General features: G+C 36.8%; 1 protein-coding gene across 3 annotated transcripts in view; it reads right to left on the bottom strand.

Annotated features, from left to right (window-relative positions):
- Nucleotides 1-8540: 8540 nt before the first annotated feature.
- Nucleotides 8541-20123, bottom strand: part of LOC149540894 (catalytics) — a 186231-nt gene continuing 174648 nt past the window's right edge. For 2 of the 3 annotated variants that reach the window (XM_089801957.1, XM_089801958.1), the window contains exons 12-15: nt 19153-19377; nt 18857-19060; nt 9218-9394; nt 8541-9033 (exon numbers count right to left, since the gene is read on the bottom strand). In XM_089801957.1, the coding sequence (XP_089658083.1) occupies nt 8806-9033; nt 9218-9394; nt 18857-19060; nt 19153-19377 (834 nt within the window). In that variant the 3' untranslated portion in view covers nt 8541-8805. Of the gene's footprint in view, nt 9034-9160; nt 9395-18856; nt 19061-19152; nt 19378-20123 lie in introns of all 3 variants that reach the window. The other variant, XM_089801959.1, reaches the window with a different exon arrangement.

Consider the following 20123-nt stretch of genomic DNA (forward strand, 5'->3'; position numbering starts at 1 on the left):
TGGAGGACTAAAGTCTGGGTGTGCTCAACCATTGCCCAATCTGAGTCCAAAAGGGAAGGACCCCATACCACTGAACCATAGAGCACTGTGGGTCTTACTGAGGAATCCAGGAGGGATAGCTTAGACTATGTGCCCTGAAAGTGGTGTATAAAGCACTGTCTCTTGAGCATGGTAAGGGAGCCCAACCCTTTACTGATCTGAGGCTGAATGGCAGGCTGAAACGAGATCCAGAAAACTTAACCCTAAGTTATGTGTAAGATGATGTAATCTCAACTTCCCGAACCTGGAAGTGAAAATGGAGATATGAGGTTTTTAGACCGTTGAAGACCATAACACAAGTCTTCCCTAGATTCATGACCAAATGTCTCATGTCACAAAAAGATGCAAGTCTATCCAGAAGCCTTTGAAGACGCTCAAGAGAAGAAGCAAGAAGAACCACATTATCAACAAAGAGAAGGATGGAGATCAATACTTGGTGTAGATGACAACCATCACCTAGAAGCAAGGAGTCACTGAGAAAGACCTCGAGCTCATCAATGTAGATCTTGAACAAGGTGGGTGAGAGAGGGTAGCTCTGCTTCACCCCAATGGTGCTCTGGATAGGGTCGGAGAGGCCCTTGATGGTCCTGAGTCTACCAGCCACTATCTCATATAACCTCATGATAATCATCAGTAAGATCTCAGAAATACCAATATCTCTAAGCCTCTGAAAAAGGGCCGATCTAGGGATGGAATCAAAAGCCTTATGAAAATCCACAAAACAACAATAGACTTTCTTCAAGTAGTGTCGAGCTTCCTAATAATAGCCCATAATGTCAAGATATGATCCATGGTCTTGTAGTCTTCCCTAAATCCTGCTTGGCCCTTAGCCTTGTAATTTCTCCTATCAAACTCATTGGATAAAATAGTATCATCAAACCACTAGTTCATGGGACAAGTATTCTGTCAAACAGATCTAGGGGTGTTGGGAATGGAGCAATGGGGGATAGAGAAGAGAGTCGACTCCCAAATCACAATGGCCAGTGAGTGAAACATGGTGGACACCTGACTATGATTTGTGAAGCTAGCAGGACAAAGGAATCTTCTCAAATGAAAGATGAAGAGGTCTTGATCACTTTCATCAAAACAGAAACAGAAACGAGTATGGGGGCGGATCTGAGCAGGGTGATTAGAGATGGGTGGTAGAGGGTGGGAAGAAACATGAACTGAAAGGCTAAGGAGAGCATGATCAGCTAAGGGAAAATGGGAGATAGTAAAGTTATGGATGGAGGGGAGGAAAGAAGCAACAATGAGGATATAATCAACCACACTCGCACCCCCACTATGAGGCCAAGACGTAAAAAACTCAAAACCCAGGAAGCAAGAGAGGTCATTCAGAATCACCAAGTCAGAGGACTCACAGAGCTAGAGAAGGTGACGACCATAGCAAGTGAGAGGCCCACTGTGATCCTCAAACAATCGTTGAAGCCCCATACTAGTAGGATCCATGTTTGCAGTATAAATCAAGTTGGACCCTCGATCATATTGGGGAGTTTGGAGATCTCTAGTCTGTGCATTAAAATCTCCTACGATGATGTCACCCATAACCCCAAACTTGGACATGCTCTTGTATAGGTATGTAAAAGGGTTCCCGTCCTCAACACTATGCATGGTGTAAGATGAGGAAGCCGGTGGAAAGTAGCAAACAACAATGAAGATATCTCTCTAACAATAGTTAGCACCTACAACATGAATCCACATAAATCTAGCATAAATTTCAGAAAGAGCTAATGTCATAGTACTAAACAGATCATCTCTAATCAAACATGCAACCCCACCAGAACCACGCACACCACCGGAAGCGCAGACCTTCTCTCTCAAACTGAAAGCCACCGATACCTTGTGTAACGTGGAAGGGGCCGTGTAGGACTCTCATGAGTCCCAGTAACAACCAACCAATCAGCAGACCCAACTGCATCATAAAGTAAGCTTGACAAAGACCACATGGAGCCATTGCCATTCCAATAGTTGATAAGTAGAGAGCCAATGGGTTGATTAGACCTACCCAACTATTGGTGCTCAGACCCTCATTTGGCTTAGGTATGTCTCGCTTCCCAACCATTGGGAGGTGAGTCATGAATAACTGCTTTAGATTCCTTATTACTGCCCATTTCCCGTTACTCCTTGTCTCCACCACAAGACTCCTAGAGTGTTTTAGTTTAGCTACCTGTGATTTTGTGAGGTCCTCGATAAGAAATATCTTAGTGGGAAGAGGGAAGAGCTTCTTCTTTGCCCTAAGAGCTTGTAATCGATCGGCTAGTGAGAGAAACCTAAGAAAAAGGGTGCCATCATGTCCAAACCATGCTCTATCTAATGTAATATATAAAATAAGCAGTTGCTCGTTGAGAAATGAGTACCCTGCAGGGAGAGGGTCAATAGAGGACGGAGGAAGACCTCTAACCCGAAGGTTGAGTTCTCGGAAGCGCCTAACCTGGTCTTCTACCAACTTCTCTTGGGCAATTTTTTCAACCTCGGGCAAAGGTGTAGTGACAAAATTCTTGCAAGTGGAAGCCCAAGACTTAATATGCTGCTATGTTTTAGTCAAGAGAGATGTTTTTTTATTAACAAGCTCAGTCTGCTTGTCTTTCAGGTTTCTAATATCTCCGAAGTCTTCAATAAAGGAGCTAATATCTTTTGTAATGCCTACTATTTGGGTGGTAAAAGTTTCAGAGAGGTCTTGGATGCATGAAGAATTAGCCACAACCTACTGGTTCAAGTCATTTAATGTCTCAGATAGGGAGTGAATAGTGTCTTGGAGAGTTTGGTTCACGGATTCAAACTTCTATAACTGTACTAAGAGACCTTGCGAAACTGCAGAAAGGGTAAGAGTTGTGACTTTCAAAGTTGCATTATCCTTCTCTAGTAATGTCAGGCGGTCAAACTATCTACTGAAATGTTGTTGGATTAGGTGGGGGGTCCATGATTCAAACCCTTTGTTGTAGAATAACAATACTATGCAGTACTTGTACAAACAGAAGTAGATACGATACCAGGCATTTTGTCTAACAGTTTAAATGCAATATGAGATTTGGTCAGAAGGTTGTAGTGATAGCTCTACTAGTTGCTCCCTCCTATTGCTCACGATGAACTACACCCTCCAGTTGCATACGATGATGCACCTTCCCATTGCAGGCACCTGTACACACGACCCATGACAAAAACAACCCACGACACCTACATCATCAACCCATGACAAACAAGGGCAAAAGGCTCTTGCACCCAATTCACAACAATGAAATGGAATGGAATGGAAAATGGCCCTGCACACAGCATACAACACTTGATCCACAACACACAGGTCTGGACTCTGCTCACGGCACATGGCTAGGGCGAGGTAGTGACTCGCAAGCGGAGCAGAGCAAGCAGCAGTGATTCTCGAACGGCTACTCCCAAGCGACACACAACAGGCAACAGCTCACAAGCACAGGCATAGGCAACAGCTCACAATCACAACAGCGGCTTAGCGGGAAAACATATGAAATTTCATATTGGAGATGAAGTCATGGTTCATTTGAGCAATGAGTGAATTTCAAGAGGAACATATAACAAGTTGACAACGAAGTTTGGGTCATGCAAGATATTGAAGAAGTGGTTCAAATAATGCCTATAGAATAGAATCATCCATTAAACTAAATATTTCACCAATTTTTAGCATTTTAGATATGATAGAGTATCATGAAGGAGATATAGGATGAAATCACAAAAGCATAGTCGAATATTCCAAAAAATTACTTCAGCTACATAATATATTGAAAACATTTTGGATAATTGTTTTGATGGAAGTACAAGAAACATTGTCATACGAAAAAAATTTGATAAAATAGAAAGCATACTTGTTGAAGATTCATCATGATTGGCAAAAGAGTAGGTTAACTATCTTGGTTTTCCTCTGATATGACAAGGTCACTTCTCAAACTACCTTGGGTGTCTAATATAGGAGCATCTTGGGTGTAAGGGCAATCTTGCCTCAACCAAAAATATTATTTGGTTTTTCTTTTAAATGAGTGTTATCTATCTCAATACAAAGTTGTAATTTCTAGAAGCTTACTATTTTTAGTGAATTGTTCACTGGAGCTTAGAATGTTTTGATTTCTTCCCCTTCACTTAAGATATATCAATCTATTAATAAAATTTCATTGTAAGATCGAGTCTAGCTTTAAAGATACAAAAAAAATTAGTATTGGCAACAAGGTTCATAAACATTGAACTCAATGTTGAAGGCTCTAGAGGATCTAAAAAAGGGTCAAACCTCAACAAATTGGGGCTTCTGAAAGATAGGCAAACATATCCATTTTGAAATGGAATCATAATACTAGTCAATCTAAGAAATTGACAATAAGTTATTGTCTCCAGAAGTTGCACTACCTAAGATTGACGAAAATAAAATTCCTTCAATATTTCTTTAGAATTCTAAAGTTGTTTGAGGTTTTCTCTAGTGTAGTAAAATATGAATAATATCATCTTAACGTCGGTCGATTGGTCTCAAAGTTTAGGGTTAACAAATCTAAAACTTTCTTTGGTAGTTAAAAATAATTAATACACGAAGGCTTGCAGGGTCGTCCTGGACAATTTTGGGGGGCATGTATATGGTTGCTCTGGTTCACGACATATTGTAATAAAAATGCCCATGTAGCTTCGCATATCCTAGTTTTGAATATTGTAATTCCATTTTATTGAAGATAATAAAAAAGCAAATTTCGTGTTTTTGCATTTTTTTGTTGATAGTATTGTATTAATAAGGGAAGTACCCGTCATCAAGTAGTATCAAAGTAGAAGTTCCCGAATGTGTAGACAAATCACCAAATGTGAAACAATTTGCACCAAAACTATGGTTATGGATTTCAATAAATGTGAAAATGCCTCTGAAGGAACCTAGCAATAAAGCCAAGGATGTTACAAGAGGAGTTGTGTAGAGGATTGAGTATTGCGGCAAGAGATGGACGTGAGGAGGAATTAGAACATGTTGAACATGGAATAATAGAAGTGGCTAGGGATCCTAAGGAGGATATGTTTGTGAGGGTAATTTCCAAAATTGGAGAAAGATGCAAAAATGAATCCCCATATATTTTAAAAATCTTAACCCAAAAGAACTGATTGACTAGATCAATGATCTAGAAAAATATTTGGAGTATGAAAATATTGAAGATCCTTAGGTCGAATTTGTGAAGGCTAGACTGAAAGGTTCTACAAAAAAAAAATGTGGCGAGACATTCAATTGGAAAAAAATAGAAGAGGAAATAAGAAAATTGCAAGATAGGATGATTAAAAGTTTGCACTGTTCAAAGAATGCAATGGTTGAAGCAAGCAAGAAGATATGTTCAATAATACACAAAAGAAATTCATTTCCATTGATTATAAGTTTGTACTGCTAAAGAAATGCAAAGGTTGAAGCAAGCAAGAAGATTTGTTCAAGAATATACAGAAGATTTCTATTGTGTCCTCATCAAAATATGGCATGTAAAGGCTGACAAGGCAAATGTTGTCCATTACCTTAATGGGTTAAGGTCAACTATTCAAGAAGACTCGGTATTTAAGAGGTATATTAGTTTTCTTTAAGGGTGGAAGAGAAGTTGAACAAGAAATTTCAAAACATGCAAGGTAAAAGAGTATTTAGAGAATTATAAAAATATCAATCATTTAATAATAATAAAACAAGATATTATTATAATAAGAATATGACATACCACAAATATCATTCAATTATAGGCAATCAGCGTCAATAATTAAAACTTTAAATCATAAAAATTGCACATAAAATCAATAAGTGCTATCACATCACAAGTAATGAAAATATGCTACACATCAATATAAAATCATATCAAGACATTCTATCAAATTAAATACACAATTATACATAAATTTACACTCCCCCATTAGAACAATATGTAAAGAAGTACATAAACTCTCCCACAACAAATATACAAAATAGTAAAGCTTGGATCTAAATCAAATCTTGAATAAGCATGTGAAGAAATTGAAGTGGTTGTAGAAGATACTACTTTACATTCTCAAAAGCATTCCACCGTTTAGATGGCATTTGCATACCTTTCAAATATCAAAGTCTCCCTCCATACACACCTTTAAACAAATCCTAAATGTAAAGATGTATTTTTTTTGCTATGACATGTCACAAATATCATTCAATTATAGGCAATCAACATCAATAATAAGAACTTTAAATCATAAAAATTGCACATAAAATCAACTAGTGCTATCACATCACAAGTCTTTCAGTGTGTGGAATATGACGGAAGATGAGAGATGGGAGATCATGAATTATATATTATAATACTCCTCATATATTATAATAGGAGAATTATAATAAGAGTAAGATTTTTGGGGTATGGAATATGACAGAAAAGAAAAACTATCCAATAGAATCATAGGAGAGTAAATTTTTTGGTATACCAGGGAAAGCACAGCTGAAACATATTACCAAACAAATATATTAGTTGTACTAAAATTTAATTCCCTCCAAAGTGAGTTTATTAGGAAACGACCCCAATACTCGGCGAAGCTAACTTCGTGCACCTTCAATTTCTTCAGTTCCTAATTTGTATGTCAAAATTTGCAGATTTTTTTTGGTGAAACTCTGTAGGCGAGTGAAGAGCTTGAAGCTAATTTTTCGGCTTTCCCGCACTTACAAAGCTCTCTATAGAACTCAGAGTGTGAAAGCTCAGAAACTGCCACTAAGACCCCCCAATAGCCGCTCACCCAAAAAATAGTACTTATTGCACAAATGGACCAATCAGCAACCAAAAAACAAAGCAAACGACTATCATGGTGATTTGTTTCGCCATGTTTATGTGCAGGTACCGGGAGTTTTTTTGGGCGGCAATTGGGGGTGAGAGGTAATGGTTAACATGGCGGCATTGCGTACATGGGCGGCAACTCGCTTGTTTCCCTAACTGCAGGCTTATTTCCAGGACAGCAACACTAATCTGAACAGCATGGTGGGGTACATTAAATCAATCATTTGTTATGGAGAGTGTGGTGGGCATTAAATCAATAATTTGTTATAGCTACTTGGCTCTCAGTAGCTACTTGGCTTTGAAAGGATGGAGATATGACCACACATCAAATACTTAAGTCAGTTCTATGATCTTTTCAATGCCAACCCTCCTTTTATGATTTTTTATCAGAAAGCCAGTGGTCTTGTGCAGTCTTGCGTTGTCTCGATAGACCAAATACCGAATATTACTAATTTTGTGGAACAGAAAAGGAACTTGTTTTGTCTAGTCATTTGGATCTATTCTGGTTTTCTTAGTTACCGGGTTCGGACCCTGGAACTCAGGTCCAGATCTGAATTCATCTGGGTTCGGATTCATGCTTGGGTCCGGCTCTGGGTCCAGGCAGGGTCCCTGATTGGGACTGTGGGCCATAAAAATGTATCAAATTACATTAAAATATCATTTTGTTAATATTTTCAATATATGATTTTCTTTACAATATTAACATTGATTAATGAGCGAGTATTTAATGTTTGACATTTGACATTGATCAATGGTCAAGTAAAATTGATATATTCATACTATGAAAAGCTGGTTTTACAACTATGCATGTTTCTATTTATTTTTTTGCATATATATATATATATATATATATATATATATATATATATATACTCACGAACCCCACCCACAAACCCAAATCCGTCCCCAACCCCGAATCGGCAACTTAGGTTTTCAGTACTACTCTACCTCCCAGACTGTTTAGAACACATTCAATGCCTATCCACCTATAGTTTATTTGTTAAAAACAGTTGCAGAATTCTTGGGCCTCCTTGACTAAATCGGACCTCTAACTCTGGATGTAAAATAGTGGTTATAAGAGAGTTCTTCCGCCATGGTTTTTCAGCTAGAGATATCCAGCAAACTTGCTGCAACATATTATTTGACATCAAAATGCTATAATACGTACTCTGGTATAGCCTTCCGACAAACACCAAATGGAATTTCACAATCTTTTCCTGACAGCATGATAGTCCTTAAAGAACGGTGACCACATCCTACTACTTGGATTCAAATGCAATAATCGCGTCTTTAATTATTTTCCTGGGCCCTTAAATCACTTCAAACCGAGTCCAATATGTTTTATTCCTTTTTCGTATCCTTCTGAATGAAACAATCTAGTTATCCAAGTCAATTTTAAGAGGTTAAGGCCACCTTTGTCCATCCTTACTGTAAAAGTGCAAAATTTATGAGAATTTACTCTCGCTCTGAACAGGTACCATGAGGAAATCGATCACAAAATTCTAGGTAAATGGGAAAGGAAATCTAGTGATTGACATAATAAATGCCTTTCTTGACCATGACTTTAAAAAAAAATGTACGATATATGTGAAACAGATGCCTAGAGTATAAACAAGAAGTATTTGGCAATCGCAGTCTTGCGTAAAAGTACAAGTTCAACCAGTAAAAAAGTTGCAGTCTTGTTAGGAAATAGCATATCCAAGCTCCACAACATCGTCATTTATAAATATGGTAAATTAAGAACGAAAATTTTAGAACTCCCAAATGATGTTTAAATTAGTTATGCTAGAACTTTATAATTTAATGTGAGGGAACCAGAATCATTTTATTCAGACTGCAACTGCAATAGTCAACAATGTCCACAAATCCCCCAAAAGTTTGAACTTCCACTTACTATACATTCAACAAATAGAAAAACTGCATTTCTTAATACATGACAACAACAAGTACACTGTAACTAGGCAGGCCCCATTTACAAAATAATTTAGATTACAAACTTAAAAACGGGAAAAAGTCATGGCTTAGTGGTGGCTCCCATTTTGTATATTGAAGATTTTGGTGGTTGACGAAGCAACTGCTCGAGTGTAAGAGGGTCACTTACTGGAGGGTTGCACATAAAGTTTTGACAAAGATAAGCTAATGCCTTGTCCTCGGGATTCTTCTGTGCAATTGAATTAACCATTGGATTGTGGGCTTGCCAGAATTCACTGTCCTCCTTATTTCTTGGATCAATTTGAATGATCTGCAAAAATTAAATGAAAAGGTGTATATTAAATACCAAAGGAGAAACTCCAGCCTAAAGTATATAAAAGATTCAAATGCTTTCCCAATGATGAAGCAATTATACTCCTCCAGCTTTACCTACGTACGTTATAAAATGAAAATAATTCATTGAGAAACAGAATAACTGCATCTCAGATACGCACTGTTTTGTCTGGGTCGTAGAGTGCATGGCATGCCACCACAAGAGATTCAAAGTCCGGAGTTGATTTGGGGCCAACAATCACCACTTGCTGCCGGCATGGAGCAGCTAACAAATCTGCTGCACAGCACATTAAGGGAACTGCCATGGCTTGATCTTTTATTCTTGTTTCAAATACAGCCTGCCAAATTCAACTATAAATAAACAATTCCTTTCAACAAAAATCAAATCCTTTATAAGCAGCAACCTCTTACATGAAAAAAAACTAGATTCATCCCCTACATATTTAATACTCATTACCCCTATGACAACAATGAAAATGGTTGAAAAGAGTTTATATAGAGTAATTGTACGTACTCACAAAAATATTTTTTAAAAACTTCTTCAGATACACAACCATGGAATACAACAAAAGATATCAATTTGTTGTTTGCCGAGGCCCGTGATGCATAAGAAACAACACCACGATAGCTAATGGCTCGAGAAATTTATTTGCTTAACATATTTAATTCAGTTCTATGTGTAGACTCAAGTGATGGCCTACCAGACTATATTCTGAATCATTTCTTTTGAAGTTCTGCTATCAGGACCTATAATTTATGGTATTCAAATTGGTTTGTTGTTTAATAACTTAATCCTAGTTCTTAGTTGATATTGGAATAAGAAGTTCTTCTTTGAAACATATTGAGCAGATATGTGCTCTCAAACCTTCAACTTAAAATTCCAAGTGGTGATACACTTGCAGCTTGAACGTTGCCATGAATTCGAGGGTAACATCCACACACTTTTCTAGTAAACCCGACAAAAGTCATAACTGCCTTTCAACTGGGTATTACATCAGTGTGATGATGTGAATAGGAACTTAAAATTGATCAAATGAGCACTCAACCTACCAAACTCTTGTGATTGATAAAAATACCTTTAGTGATCCATGAAATAATTGCATTCCAATAATGCTGATGGTTTCAGCCTGCATAAGTATCAAATCAAGATAAACAATTGACGGAATGAACAAGATGAACTCAATCTTCTACACACAGGAGCAACACTAAATTCTGGAGTTTCTTCAAGTTTCTTGAAGAGCAGGGGCACAGGGTTGGGTTTCAAGGTACAGCTTAAAAATTCGAAGTTTTTGGTATGGTGGGTACATGGAGAGAAGACGGCTACAAATATTCATATACAACAAATAATATAAATTTAAATGTTTTATATATTTATATATGTACAGAATTTGTGATATTGTGTAAAAATAAATGCGTAAACTGGAAATTGTACAAATAAATTTGTCACCTACTAGATCTTCCATTGCAGTTAATTTTACATTTAAAAACTAAGTACAAGTATTCTCAAAAGTTCTATTTATATATGTACAGAATTTGTGATATTGCGTAAAAATAAATGCATAAACTGGAAATTGTACAAATAAATTTGTCACCTAGTAGATCTTCCATTGCAGTTAATTTTACATTTAAAAACTAAGTACAAGTATTCTCAAAAGTTGTATTAATAATATTGATCCCTTTCTGTACCTAAGAACTCAGAAACTGTTCATTTATCAAATATTGGGGCAGACTAGATGTAGTTTCCAAACTGATATTCTGATCTAATGAAAATTAGACTAAAGAAGAAAAATAAAAAGGTGCAAAGGAAAACTATCATTTTCGTAAATAGTATGAATAACTGAAAATTAAAATCTCCAATATCAATGCAAAAAAAATTAGGTTCAATTCTTACTGGCATATAATAAAGCTCTTTTGAATGAAGAATCATCTAAGTTTATGGGGAAAAGAAGGGAAATAATACAAAAAAATCAGCTCATTAGAATGATATGTTTCCATATAGATTCATTCATCACGACTCTCCTGGCCAACCAATTACATAATGAATGCCAAGTTGCTAGGTCTGCTGCTGCTCTGCCATAACACACAGCAACATAATTTCACCAAGGTTATTAGATTCAAAAGTTCCCTGCAGCTTTGGCTTCATCTTCTACTCTCAGGGCATGAGGCCTGTTAGTGAACAGTTTTTTCTTTCGGTAATGCAAGTTAACAAACAAGGAAAACTCCCACAACAATTGAGTTCCTTTAATTGAACTCTCTCTATTTTGAGGCACAGCTCCCTCCTTAAATGATAAACATTAATTTCCTTTATTTCAAAAGAATTTATCAAGAGAAATCTTTTAACCAAAAAGAAATAAGGGTTTTAGAAATACTTTTAAATCTCTTATGCAAAAGTATTGCAAGGATAATATTGATTCGAAAACAAGCCTAAAGACTTATTTAGATATGTACCGGAGAATAACTGAAATAAAGTTGATTGATTCCTGAACAATATAATCAAAACCATTCACAGAATAGAGTATATCATCATTGACCATAATCATGAAAACATCCCATATAAAATGAATCCAGATGATTAGTACATATAACCGCAAATGGCCAATAATATATAACCAGTATCAAAAGATTTTTGTATATATTCCTTGTTCATGTAAATAGTGTAACAAAATTGGTTCAGTCTGAACCTGCTTTAACAACTTAAGTTACTATCGCGAAAATACGAGAGTATCAATATCAAAAACATTTAAAGTCTTACAATATATAGCCATGTAAGGCCCATAAAACAGTTATAAAACTAACTCCAATCAGATTTGCATATACTAAGCTTAAAACCATAAAACAACTACAGTAGGAACTAAAAGATTAAACGGCCGAAGCCTTGGTTTTAAGCTGACTGAAATATTAGCTGAATTTCCTGGCTGTTCTTGTTCTAAGGTTGCATTGCCACTTGCAGTTTTCCAATCCTTGTAGGCAACTTTGAAATCCACAATCTCCTTCTATTGCAAGACTCCCAGTTGTTCTGTTCTTAGCTGCCAAATGGTAATGACTCGACGAGTATGTTCCATCTTCTTAATCTACATCATCAGATGATCGTTGCTGATAATAATCATGTAATCTATTCAGGCGACGACTACTAGGCTGGTAGTAGATACCTCTTTGGCCTCTTTGAGAGCTCATAGCTTGTCCTGGCACTCAACTTCTATCTCTTTCAAGTCCTTGCTAGATTAATCCTTATTGCCTAGAATTCCAACATTGATACATTTAACATCATTATGCAGGATTTCCTTTAGACAATTGAGCTATTAGACTAGCTCTGAACATTCATCCAAGCATTGTTCAATGACCATATTCCTCCATTCCAAGTTGGTTCGAGAGACGTACAAGAAGTCTGCATCAACCCCAAAATTCCGCTTTTCAACCAGGTATTTGTCCACTCTGTATTCCTAAACTTCTATGATGTGAACCACGACATCTTCCCATCTCTCCTTCTCCTTGGCCCATGCATTTAAGTTAGCTTCCAAGTCGGCCATCATTTGTGTAGCCTTCACCTTTGTCTCAACTAAGCGAGCTATATAGCTGACTTCACGAGAAACTACTGATTCAAGCCACTCATCAAAAGCTTTAGAAACTGACCTATCCCTTTTCACTTGGTCAATGAATCGCTGATTTTCCGGGGAGGTCACATCAATCATGGAAATAGCCTAAGGCTGACATTCGGATTATGCATTTTGTAGATTAAGAATGTATTATGCCAACATGCGAACAAACTATTTGAGTTCTTTCTTTTCCTTCCAGTCTTTCCATATACAATTGGTGACCCTTGCATGTCCTGCATCGAGGATTTTCATATCTGTGGCTCTGGAGGTTGGTCCAAGAACTCTTTTCTCCATCGTGTAGTCTTGAGGAGTGATGTCCGCAAGAGTTTTACCTTCAGATGGCTTGAATACATTGACCTCCCAATCACGCGTTTGTTCATCAACACTGAGCATAGCCTCTATTTTTGGCTTTTTTATTTTGGTCAAATTTCCTAGACATTTCCCAACCATGACTTCGACTAAAATGCTTACAGGCACCAAGCTCTTTTTCTTACTTACGGACACATCAAACCAATTCGGTGCTGAAGAGGTACCTTTGGATGGAGGTGTTTGCAAAGCAGGGGAAACATGATTAGCAATTATTGATCCAAATGCATTAGCATCACCTTCTGTTGGCTGAGAATTTTGATCCATGACTTCTTTTGTTCTTCCTTCAAGAGATTTAGTCTTGACTTCTATCTCAATTGGACCTGTACCAATACCCTTCTCGATAGCTTTTTGAGTTTTCTCCTTAGTACAAGAACGAGTCCGCCTTGCTAGCTTGGTGTGTTGAATTGAACTTTGAACCTTGGATAGAACTTCAACTTCAGGGTTCAAAATACGTGCAGAGGAAAAGGTGACATCTTTATTAGTATCAGTATCATGAGTAGCCTACTCTGCATTTTTCATTTTTGATTGTCTTTTCTCCTTTAACCAATTTTTAGTCCTCACTATGACTGGATCAGTCTGGGACTGTAGATCATCTTCAGGCGAATCCAAATCTATTTTTAAGAGAGGAAAAGCTTCATCCTGTGTTATATAAAAGGGATCAACTACTTCTTTGCCTCGGTTTTCCCATACTCCTTTTACATTAATCTGCAATTTGAATTCTTTTATTTGCTTCAGGTCAACCTAGACCACCATCTCTTGCTGACTTCATAATCATCATCACAGTCAGCCTGAAGTCTTCTAACTAAGGGACATGTGAGAACTTTGGTCGTAGTTCAAATAGGGGATGTGCAAAGTCTTTACAATCAAAATCAAAGCGAATAGTGTAAGCCTCTAAGTTCATCAAACTTATTTCATCTTGGAGATCCAAGGCATCTTGTATAGTTTTGCATCTGTAGTGGCCAAGCTCTATAGGGAATGTAGAACCGGAACCTCTCCTAGCTTTGCAGTTTCCATCAACTTCGGCTACCTGCCTACTAACTTCCATCAAAACATATTTGTCTAGCCAATGCCTTGGTAGTTTTAGTGGACTTCCTTCATACCCACCAATTCGGATATAGGTAACCTTAGTGAACTGGGTGAAGAAATTAAAGTAGATTGATACAAATTGTGCTACCTCTTCTATTAACCTTCTCTATTCTTTCGCTTGTAACTTAAAGACTAGCTTAGCAAGAAATGTATCTTGCACCTTCTTGAATTCATTCCCATTCTTTTCTTCTTGCAAACAAGAGAAATATTCATCAATTATGTTTCCCCTGCTTTGGAAACACCTCCATCCAAAGGTACCTCTTTAGCATCGAACTAGTTCAATATGTCGGTAAGCAAGAAAAGGAGCTTGGTGCCTATAAGCATTTCAATCGAAGAAATGGTTGGGAAATGTCTGGGAAAATCGACCAAAACCAAAAAGCCAAAAAATAGAGGCTATGTTGGGTGTTGATGAACAAACAGAGGATTGGGAGGCTGATGTATTCAAGCCATCTAAAGATAAAACTCTTTAGGACATCACTCCTCAAGACTACATGATGGAGAAAAGAATTCTCGGACTGGCCTCCAAAGCCACATATATGAAAATCCTCGATGCAGGACATGCAAGGGTCACCAATTGTATATGGAAAGACTGGAAGGAAAAGAAAGAACCAAAATAGTTCATTCTCATGCTGGCAGAATACATTCTTAATCTACAAAATGCAAAACCCGAATGTCAGCCTCAGGCTATTTCCATGATTGATGAGACCTCCCCAACAAATCAGCAATTCATTGACTAGGTGAAAAGGGATAGGTTAGTTTCTAAAGCTCTTGATGAGTGGCTTGAATCGGTAGGTTCTCATGAAGTCAGCTATATAGCTCGCTTAGTTGAGACAAAGGTGAAGGCCACACAAATGATGGCCGACCTAGAAGCTAAGTTAAATGCATGGGCCGAGGAGAAGGCGAGATGGAAAGATGTCACGGTTCACATCATAGAAGTTCAGGAATATGGAGCGGAAAAATTCCTGGTTGAAAAGCAGAATTCTAGGATTGATGCAAACTTCTTGTACATTTCCCGAACCAACCTGGAATGGAGGAATATGGTCATCGAACAATGCCTGGATGAATATTCAAAGCTAGCCAAAGAGCTCAATTGTCTAAAGGAGATCCTACATAATGATGTTAAATGTATCAATGTTAAATTCTAGGTAATAAGGATCAATCTAACAAGGACTTGAAAGAGATAGAAGCTGAGTGCTAGGACAAGCTATGAGCTCTCAAAGAGGCCAAAGAGGTATCTACTACTAGCCTAGCAATCATCGCTCGAACAGATTCCATGATTATTATCAGCGACGATCATCTGATGATGCAGATTAAGATGGAACATGCCCGTCGAGTCATTACCATCTGGCAGCTGAGAACAGAACAGTTGGGAATCCCGCAATAGAAGGAGATTGTGGATTTCAAAGTTGCCTACAAGGACTGTAAAACTGCAAGTGGCGATGCAACCTTAGAACAAGGGCAACTAGGAAATTCAGCTAATATTTCAGTTACTTAGCTTAAAACCAAGGCTTCGGTCGTTTAATCTTTTTGTTCCTAGGGTAGTCGTTTTATTGTTTTAAGCTTAGTATTTGCAACTCCGACTGGAGTTAGTTTTATAATTGTTTTATGGGCCTTGCATGGCTATATATTGTGTGACTTCAAATGTTTTTGGTATTGATACTCTAGTATTTCTACGATAGTAACTTAAGTTGTTAAAACAAGTTCAGACTAAACCAATTTTGTTATGCTATTTACATGAACAAGGAATATATACAAAAAGCTTTTGATATTGGTTATATGTTATTGGTCATTTGCAGTTATATGTACTAATCATCTAGATTCATTTCATATGGGATGTTATCATGATTATGGTCAATGATGATATACTCTATTCTGTGAATGGTTTTGATTATATTGTTCAAGAATCAATCAACTTTATTTCAGTTATTCTCCGGTACATATCTAAATAAGTCTTTAGGCTTGTTTTTGAATCAATATTATCCTTGCAATACTTTTGCATAAGAGATGAAAAAGTATTTCTAAAAGCCTTAGTTCTTTCTAGTTAAAAGATTCCGCTTGATAAATTCTTTTGAAATAAAGGAAATTAATGTTTATCATTTAAGGAGAGAGTTGTGCCTCAAAACAAAGAGCGTTCAACTAAAGGAACTCAATTGTTGTGGGAGTTTTCCTTGTTCGTTAACTTGCATTATTGAAAGGAAAAACTGTTCGCTAACAAGGCTTCAAGCAACTCTCCATACTTGTGCCACTCACCATTATTAGCCCCTAGCATTTTGTTACTACAAGTTGGTACCTACTCCACTGTTTCACATTGGCCACCCATCAACTTGGTGCACATTTCACCTACTAAACTGTGTTGTCCCACCACAATCATTATGAACACTGTCATTGTAAATGTGAAGGGCACTAGATATTTTGATCTCTTACCCCCAAAAGCTTCTTGGTGAGCTCCTCCACATGCACCACCACTTTGGACCTCATCTCCATCTATAGAGGGCACAAAGACATTAGGACACCTCCGCATCCCTCAAAAGTCCCTATTTGGAAAACATGCTCTAGAGGCTCCCCCCATAGTGGGGGCATCTATTGGCCATTTTTCTTTAAAAAAAGGGATAGAGAGAGGGGGGATCATTCCTAATATGTCACGCTCATTGCAAATGGCATAAATTCCCTAGAGACTCCCTAAGGAACACTTGTAAAATATGCTTAAAATGTTAGTAAAAAGTTCCAATTATACCAAATACAACTCCCTACGTAAAGAAATACTAAAGCCAAAAAGGAACTCAACCTACCCTTGTAAACAATCAGAAGAAGTGCACTTGATGGTTTGGCATCAATCATAGTTCCCCGGAGTTTCCAGATGAGGGAGCATGGAGCCAAAATTTGGAGAGGGCAAGGTGACTATTTCTTGAGGTATCTCATTAGTCTTCTTACTTGGTCTAGGTCAGCTCATATAGTAGCTGTCTATGTGCTTTCCTAGATTGTTTGGATGCACTATCCATGAGTGCATAAATAGGACCTTTAACGTTGATTATGCACCCTTGAACTCTGCTTTCTTAGATAGTTTGGATGCACTATCCACGAGTGCATAAATGGGACCTTTAACACTGATTATGTAGCCTGGAACTCAGATATGCTTGCACGGCCCTTCTTTTCATGCTTGACTTTGTAATCATTCTGGCCACTTAAAGATTTCTAAAATGGATAGCATTGATCATTCAACCTGGATAGGAAGCTAAACAAGATGCTAAAAAAGATGCATTCAATCGACATGTAGCAGTTGAGAGTAAATACCTTAATGGAAATTTGATTGATTAAAGATATCAAATTTCCACGATCCATGGAGATTATTTAACAAATCTCTGGGTAGATTGTGTTGGAGTTTTTCCATCAACATTTTGGATCACACTCCGTGATCCATCATCAGAATGATCTTTGAGAGCCTAATCGAAATTTGATTAATTAAAGATATCAAAATTCCATGACCTATGGAGATTATTCAACAAATTTCTGGATAGATTGTGTTGGAGTTTTCTCATCAACATTTTGAATCACTCTGTGATCCATCATCAGAATGATCTAAGAGAGCATAAGGAGATCAAAATATGAGCATTGCAGAGCAAGCAACATTTTAAAAGGAGAGAGAGGGGTGACCCAAAATTCAAGGGCACAAGAGTCAAGTCAAAAAAGTAAACCTGAGAAACAACAAAAAATAGAAGCTAAGAAAAAATAGATGGGAATAAATAGGTAATAAACTAGAGATTAAGAACAAAGAGAAGGGGAAGAAACAATAAGGACAAAAAGAAAATAGAGGAAAATATTATTAAAAGATAAAGGCAAGCGTTAAATATAAAACCAAAACCAAAGAACAAAATAAAGACACAGAGAGACAGAAAACCCAAGAAAAAGAACCTAAAGACACAAAGAGTCAGAAAATCCAAGAAAAAGAACCTAAAACTAGAAGAGAAAGTAAAAGAAACAAAACAAAACAAAATGAATTGAAATAAAGTATATAAATATAAACAAATTAATGCATATGTGGATATAAATTGAAATAATGTATATATTAAAAATAAGATTTGAAATAATACAAATATTATATAAATTAAAATTGTATATATGTCTATAATGATAACAAAGAATTAACATAAAAGAATAAATCATTTGATTTGAAAAAAGAAAGTTAACTCAAATCTACAAAAGAAAATAAAATTAAAAGAAAACTTCTATATATTTTTTCGATCAGTAAGAGGCCAAAATCAAGATTAATTAATAATCATTATATGTCCTAAACTATTATTCTTATTATTTATTAAGCTCGAGTAGACTCAAACCCAAGACCTTCCAGATAAGTGGCTCACAATTTAAGGCTCTTGCCTAAAGAAAACTAAAAAAGGAAACAAAATAAGTATACAAAAGAGAAAATTTTAAATTTTAAAAAAGTGATATGAAAAGTCTATTAATGAACTCCCAGCTTTTAAGATGAGCTGCAGAAATTACCACAGGTACAAGTGCAATGACTTTACAAATATATAGTGTACATGTGTATGCTGTGTATACAAATGTACATGTTTATGTGGAGTGGTGCATGGGGCTATAAGCATAGCTACAGTGGTATAGAAGAGTATCCAAACACACACGAGGGAATAAGACTTCCACCTTTACAATCACATTGAGTGTCAGCATAGCTAACTTAAATTAGCTCCATAAATTTCAATGGTCATCCAAACAGGAACAGGAAAATATAAAGAATACCAAAAGATGTTCGGCAGTCCGGGAGTATGTTTCTGACAAATCCCCCGAAACCATAGATGATAAACGTAACAGGTTGATAGCAGAAACTGAATTTCCAGAAGGTTCAGCTCCATCATAATCTTCCTTCAACCTTAACAGAATTGAAGGATCCTCTCCAGGAGTATTAAAGTAAGCTCCACCGACCATGTCAAGAAACAAATCATCCTGCACCATTTCCAGATTTAAATACTATCAATTGCAGAAGAGAAACAAACCAAGTTCCATGAAAGTTGAATTGATCACAAGCATGAACTCACCTGAGTTTTTTGCAGCTCCATTGCCCATGACAACCATTTTGTTCTTCCTCCCGCCTCATACAAATCAAGCAGACCAGCAATTAGAAAAGCATAATCATCTAGGAAACCAGGTGCCTGAGATGGTCCTTGTCTGAAGCTATGTGTAAGCCTATGTGTTCCCTCATCATATAGTCTGGTATTGATAAATTCTGCTGCCCTCTCTGCAACAAGTAGATAATCTCTGGACTGCATCATTTCGTTGTTAGAAGGAAATCAGCACAATATTCAATTCTACAGGATCAGATTAAAGTAAATAAGATTTTAATCCAATAGAAGTTATGCTTAGAAAAGACGAATCATCACTGGAGGCTCTCCATTCAAAGTACCAAAACATGCAAATCAGAAAAAGATTCTTTCATTGACTCAAAGATCAAGAACAGGTCGTTCAAGTTTGATAGCAGAGTGAAGACATTCCATCACATATCTGATATCTCATGCAAGATAAATATCACCAACATTGTTTTTCAGTTAAGATAGGAGATCTACTGAGCTCATGGAGGTTAACCACTCACATCTTTACTCCCATCACAATGAATTACTACTCCTATCAAGGCAGCTATATTATGCAGAGGTGGCACTTCGGAGTTTGGGATCCAGGAATCATTGATAATATAAGAATGCTTTTGGGCAAGAATTTTTGAAGGGAGACCATGATATCCCATTATTTTGATCAATATACAACATGTAAATAAGGACAAGGAAAATAAACATACCTTGCCTTGTATTGATGAATGTTGTCATTGACTGTGATTGATAATTGATGGCTTTGATCAATATACAACATGTAAATAAGGACAAGGAAAATAAACATACCTTGCCTTGTATTGATGAATGTTGTCATTGACTGTGATTGATAATTGATGGCAAGTCATAATATGTTGAAGTTATGCATCCAAGTGCCCTCACTATATTCCATACGTATAAAGGACGGC

Source organism: Cupressus sempervirens, chromosome 9 (assembly GCF_028749045.1).
Source record: "Cupressus sempervirens isolate cs-2001-9-10 chromosome 9, ASM2874904v1, whole genome shotgun sequence".
Classification (NCBI taxonomy): domain Eukaryota; kingdom Viridiplantae; phylum Streptophyta; class Pinopsida; order Cupressales; family Cupressaceae; genus Cupressus; species Cupressus sempervirens.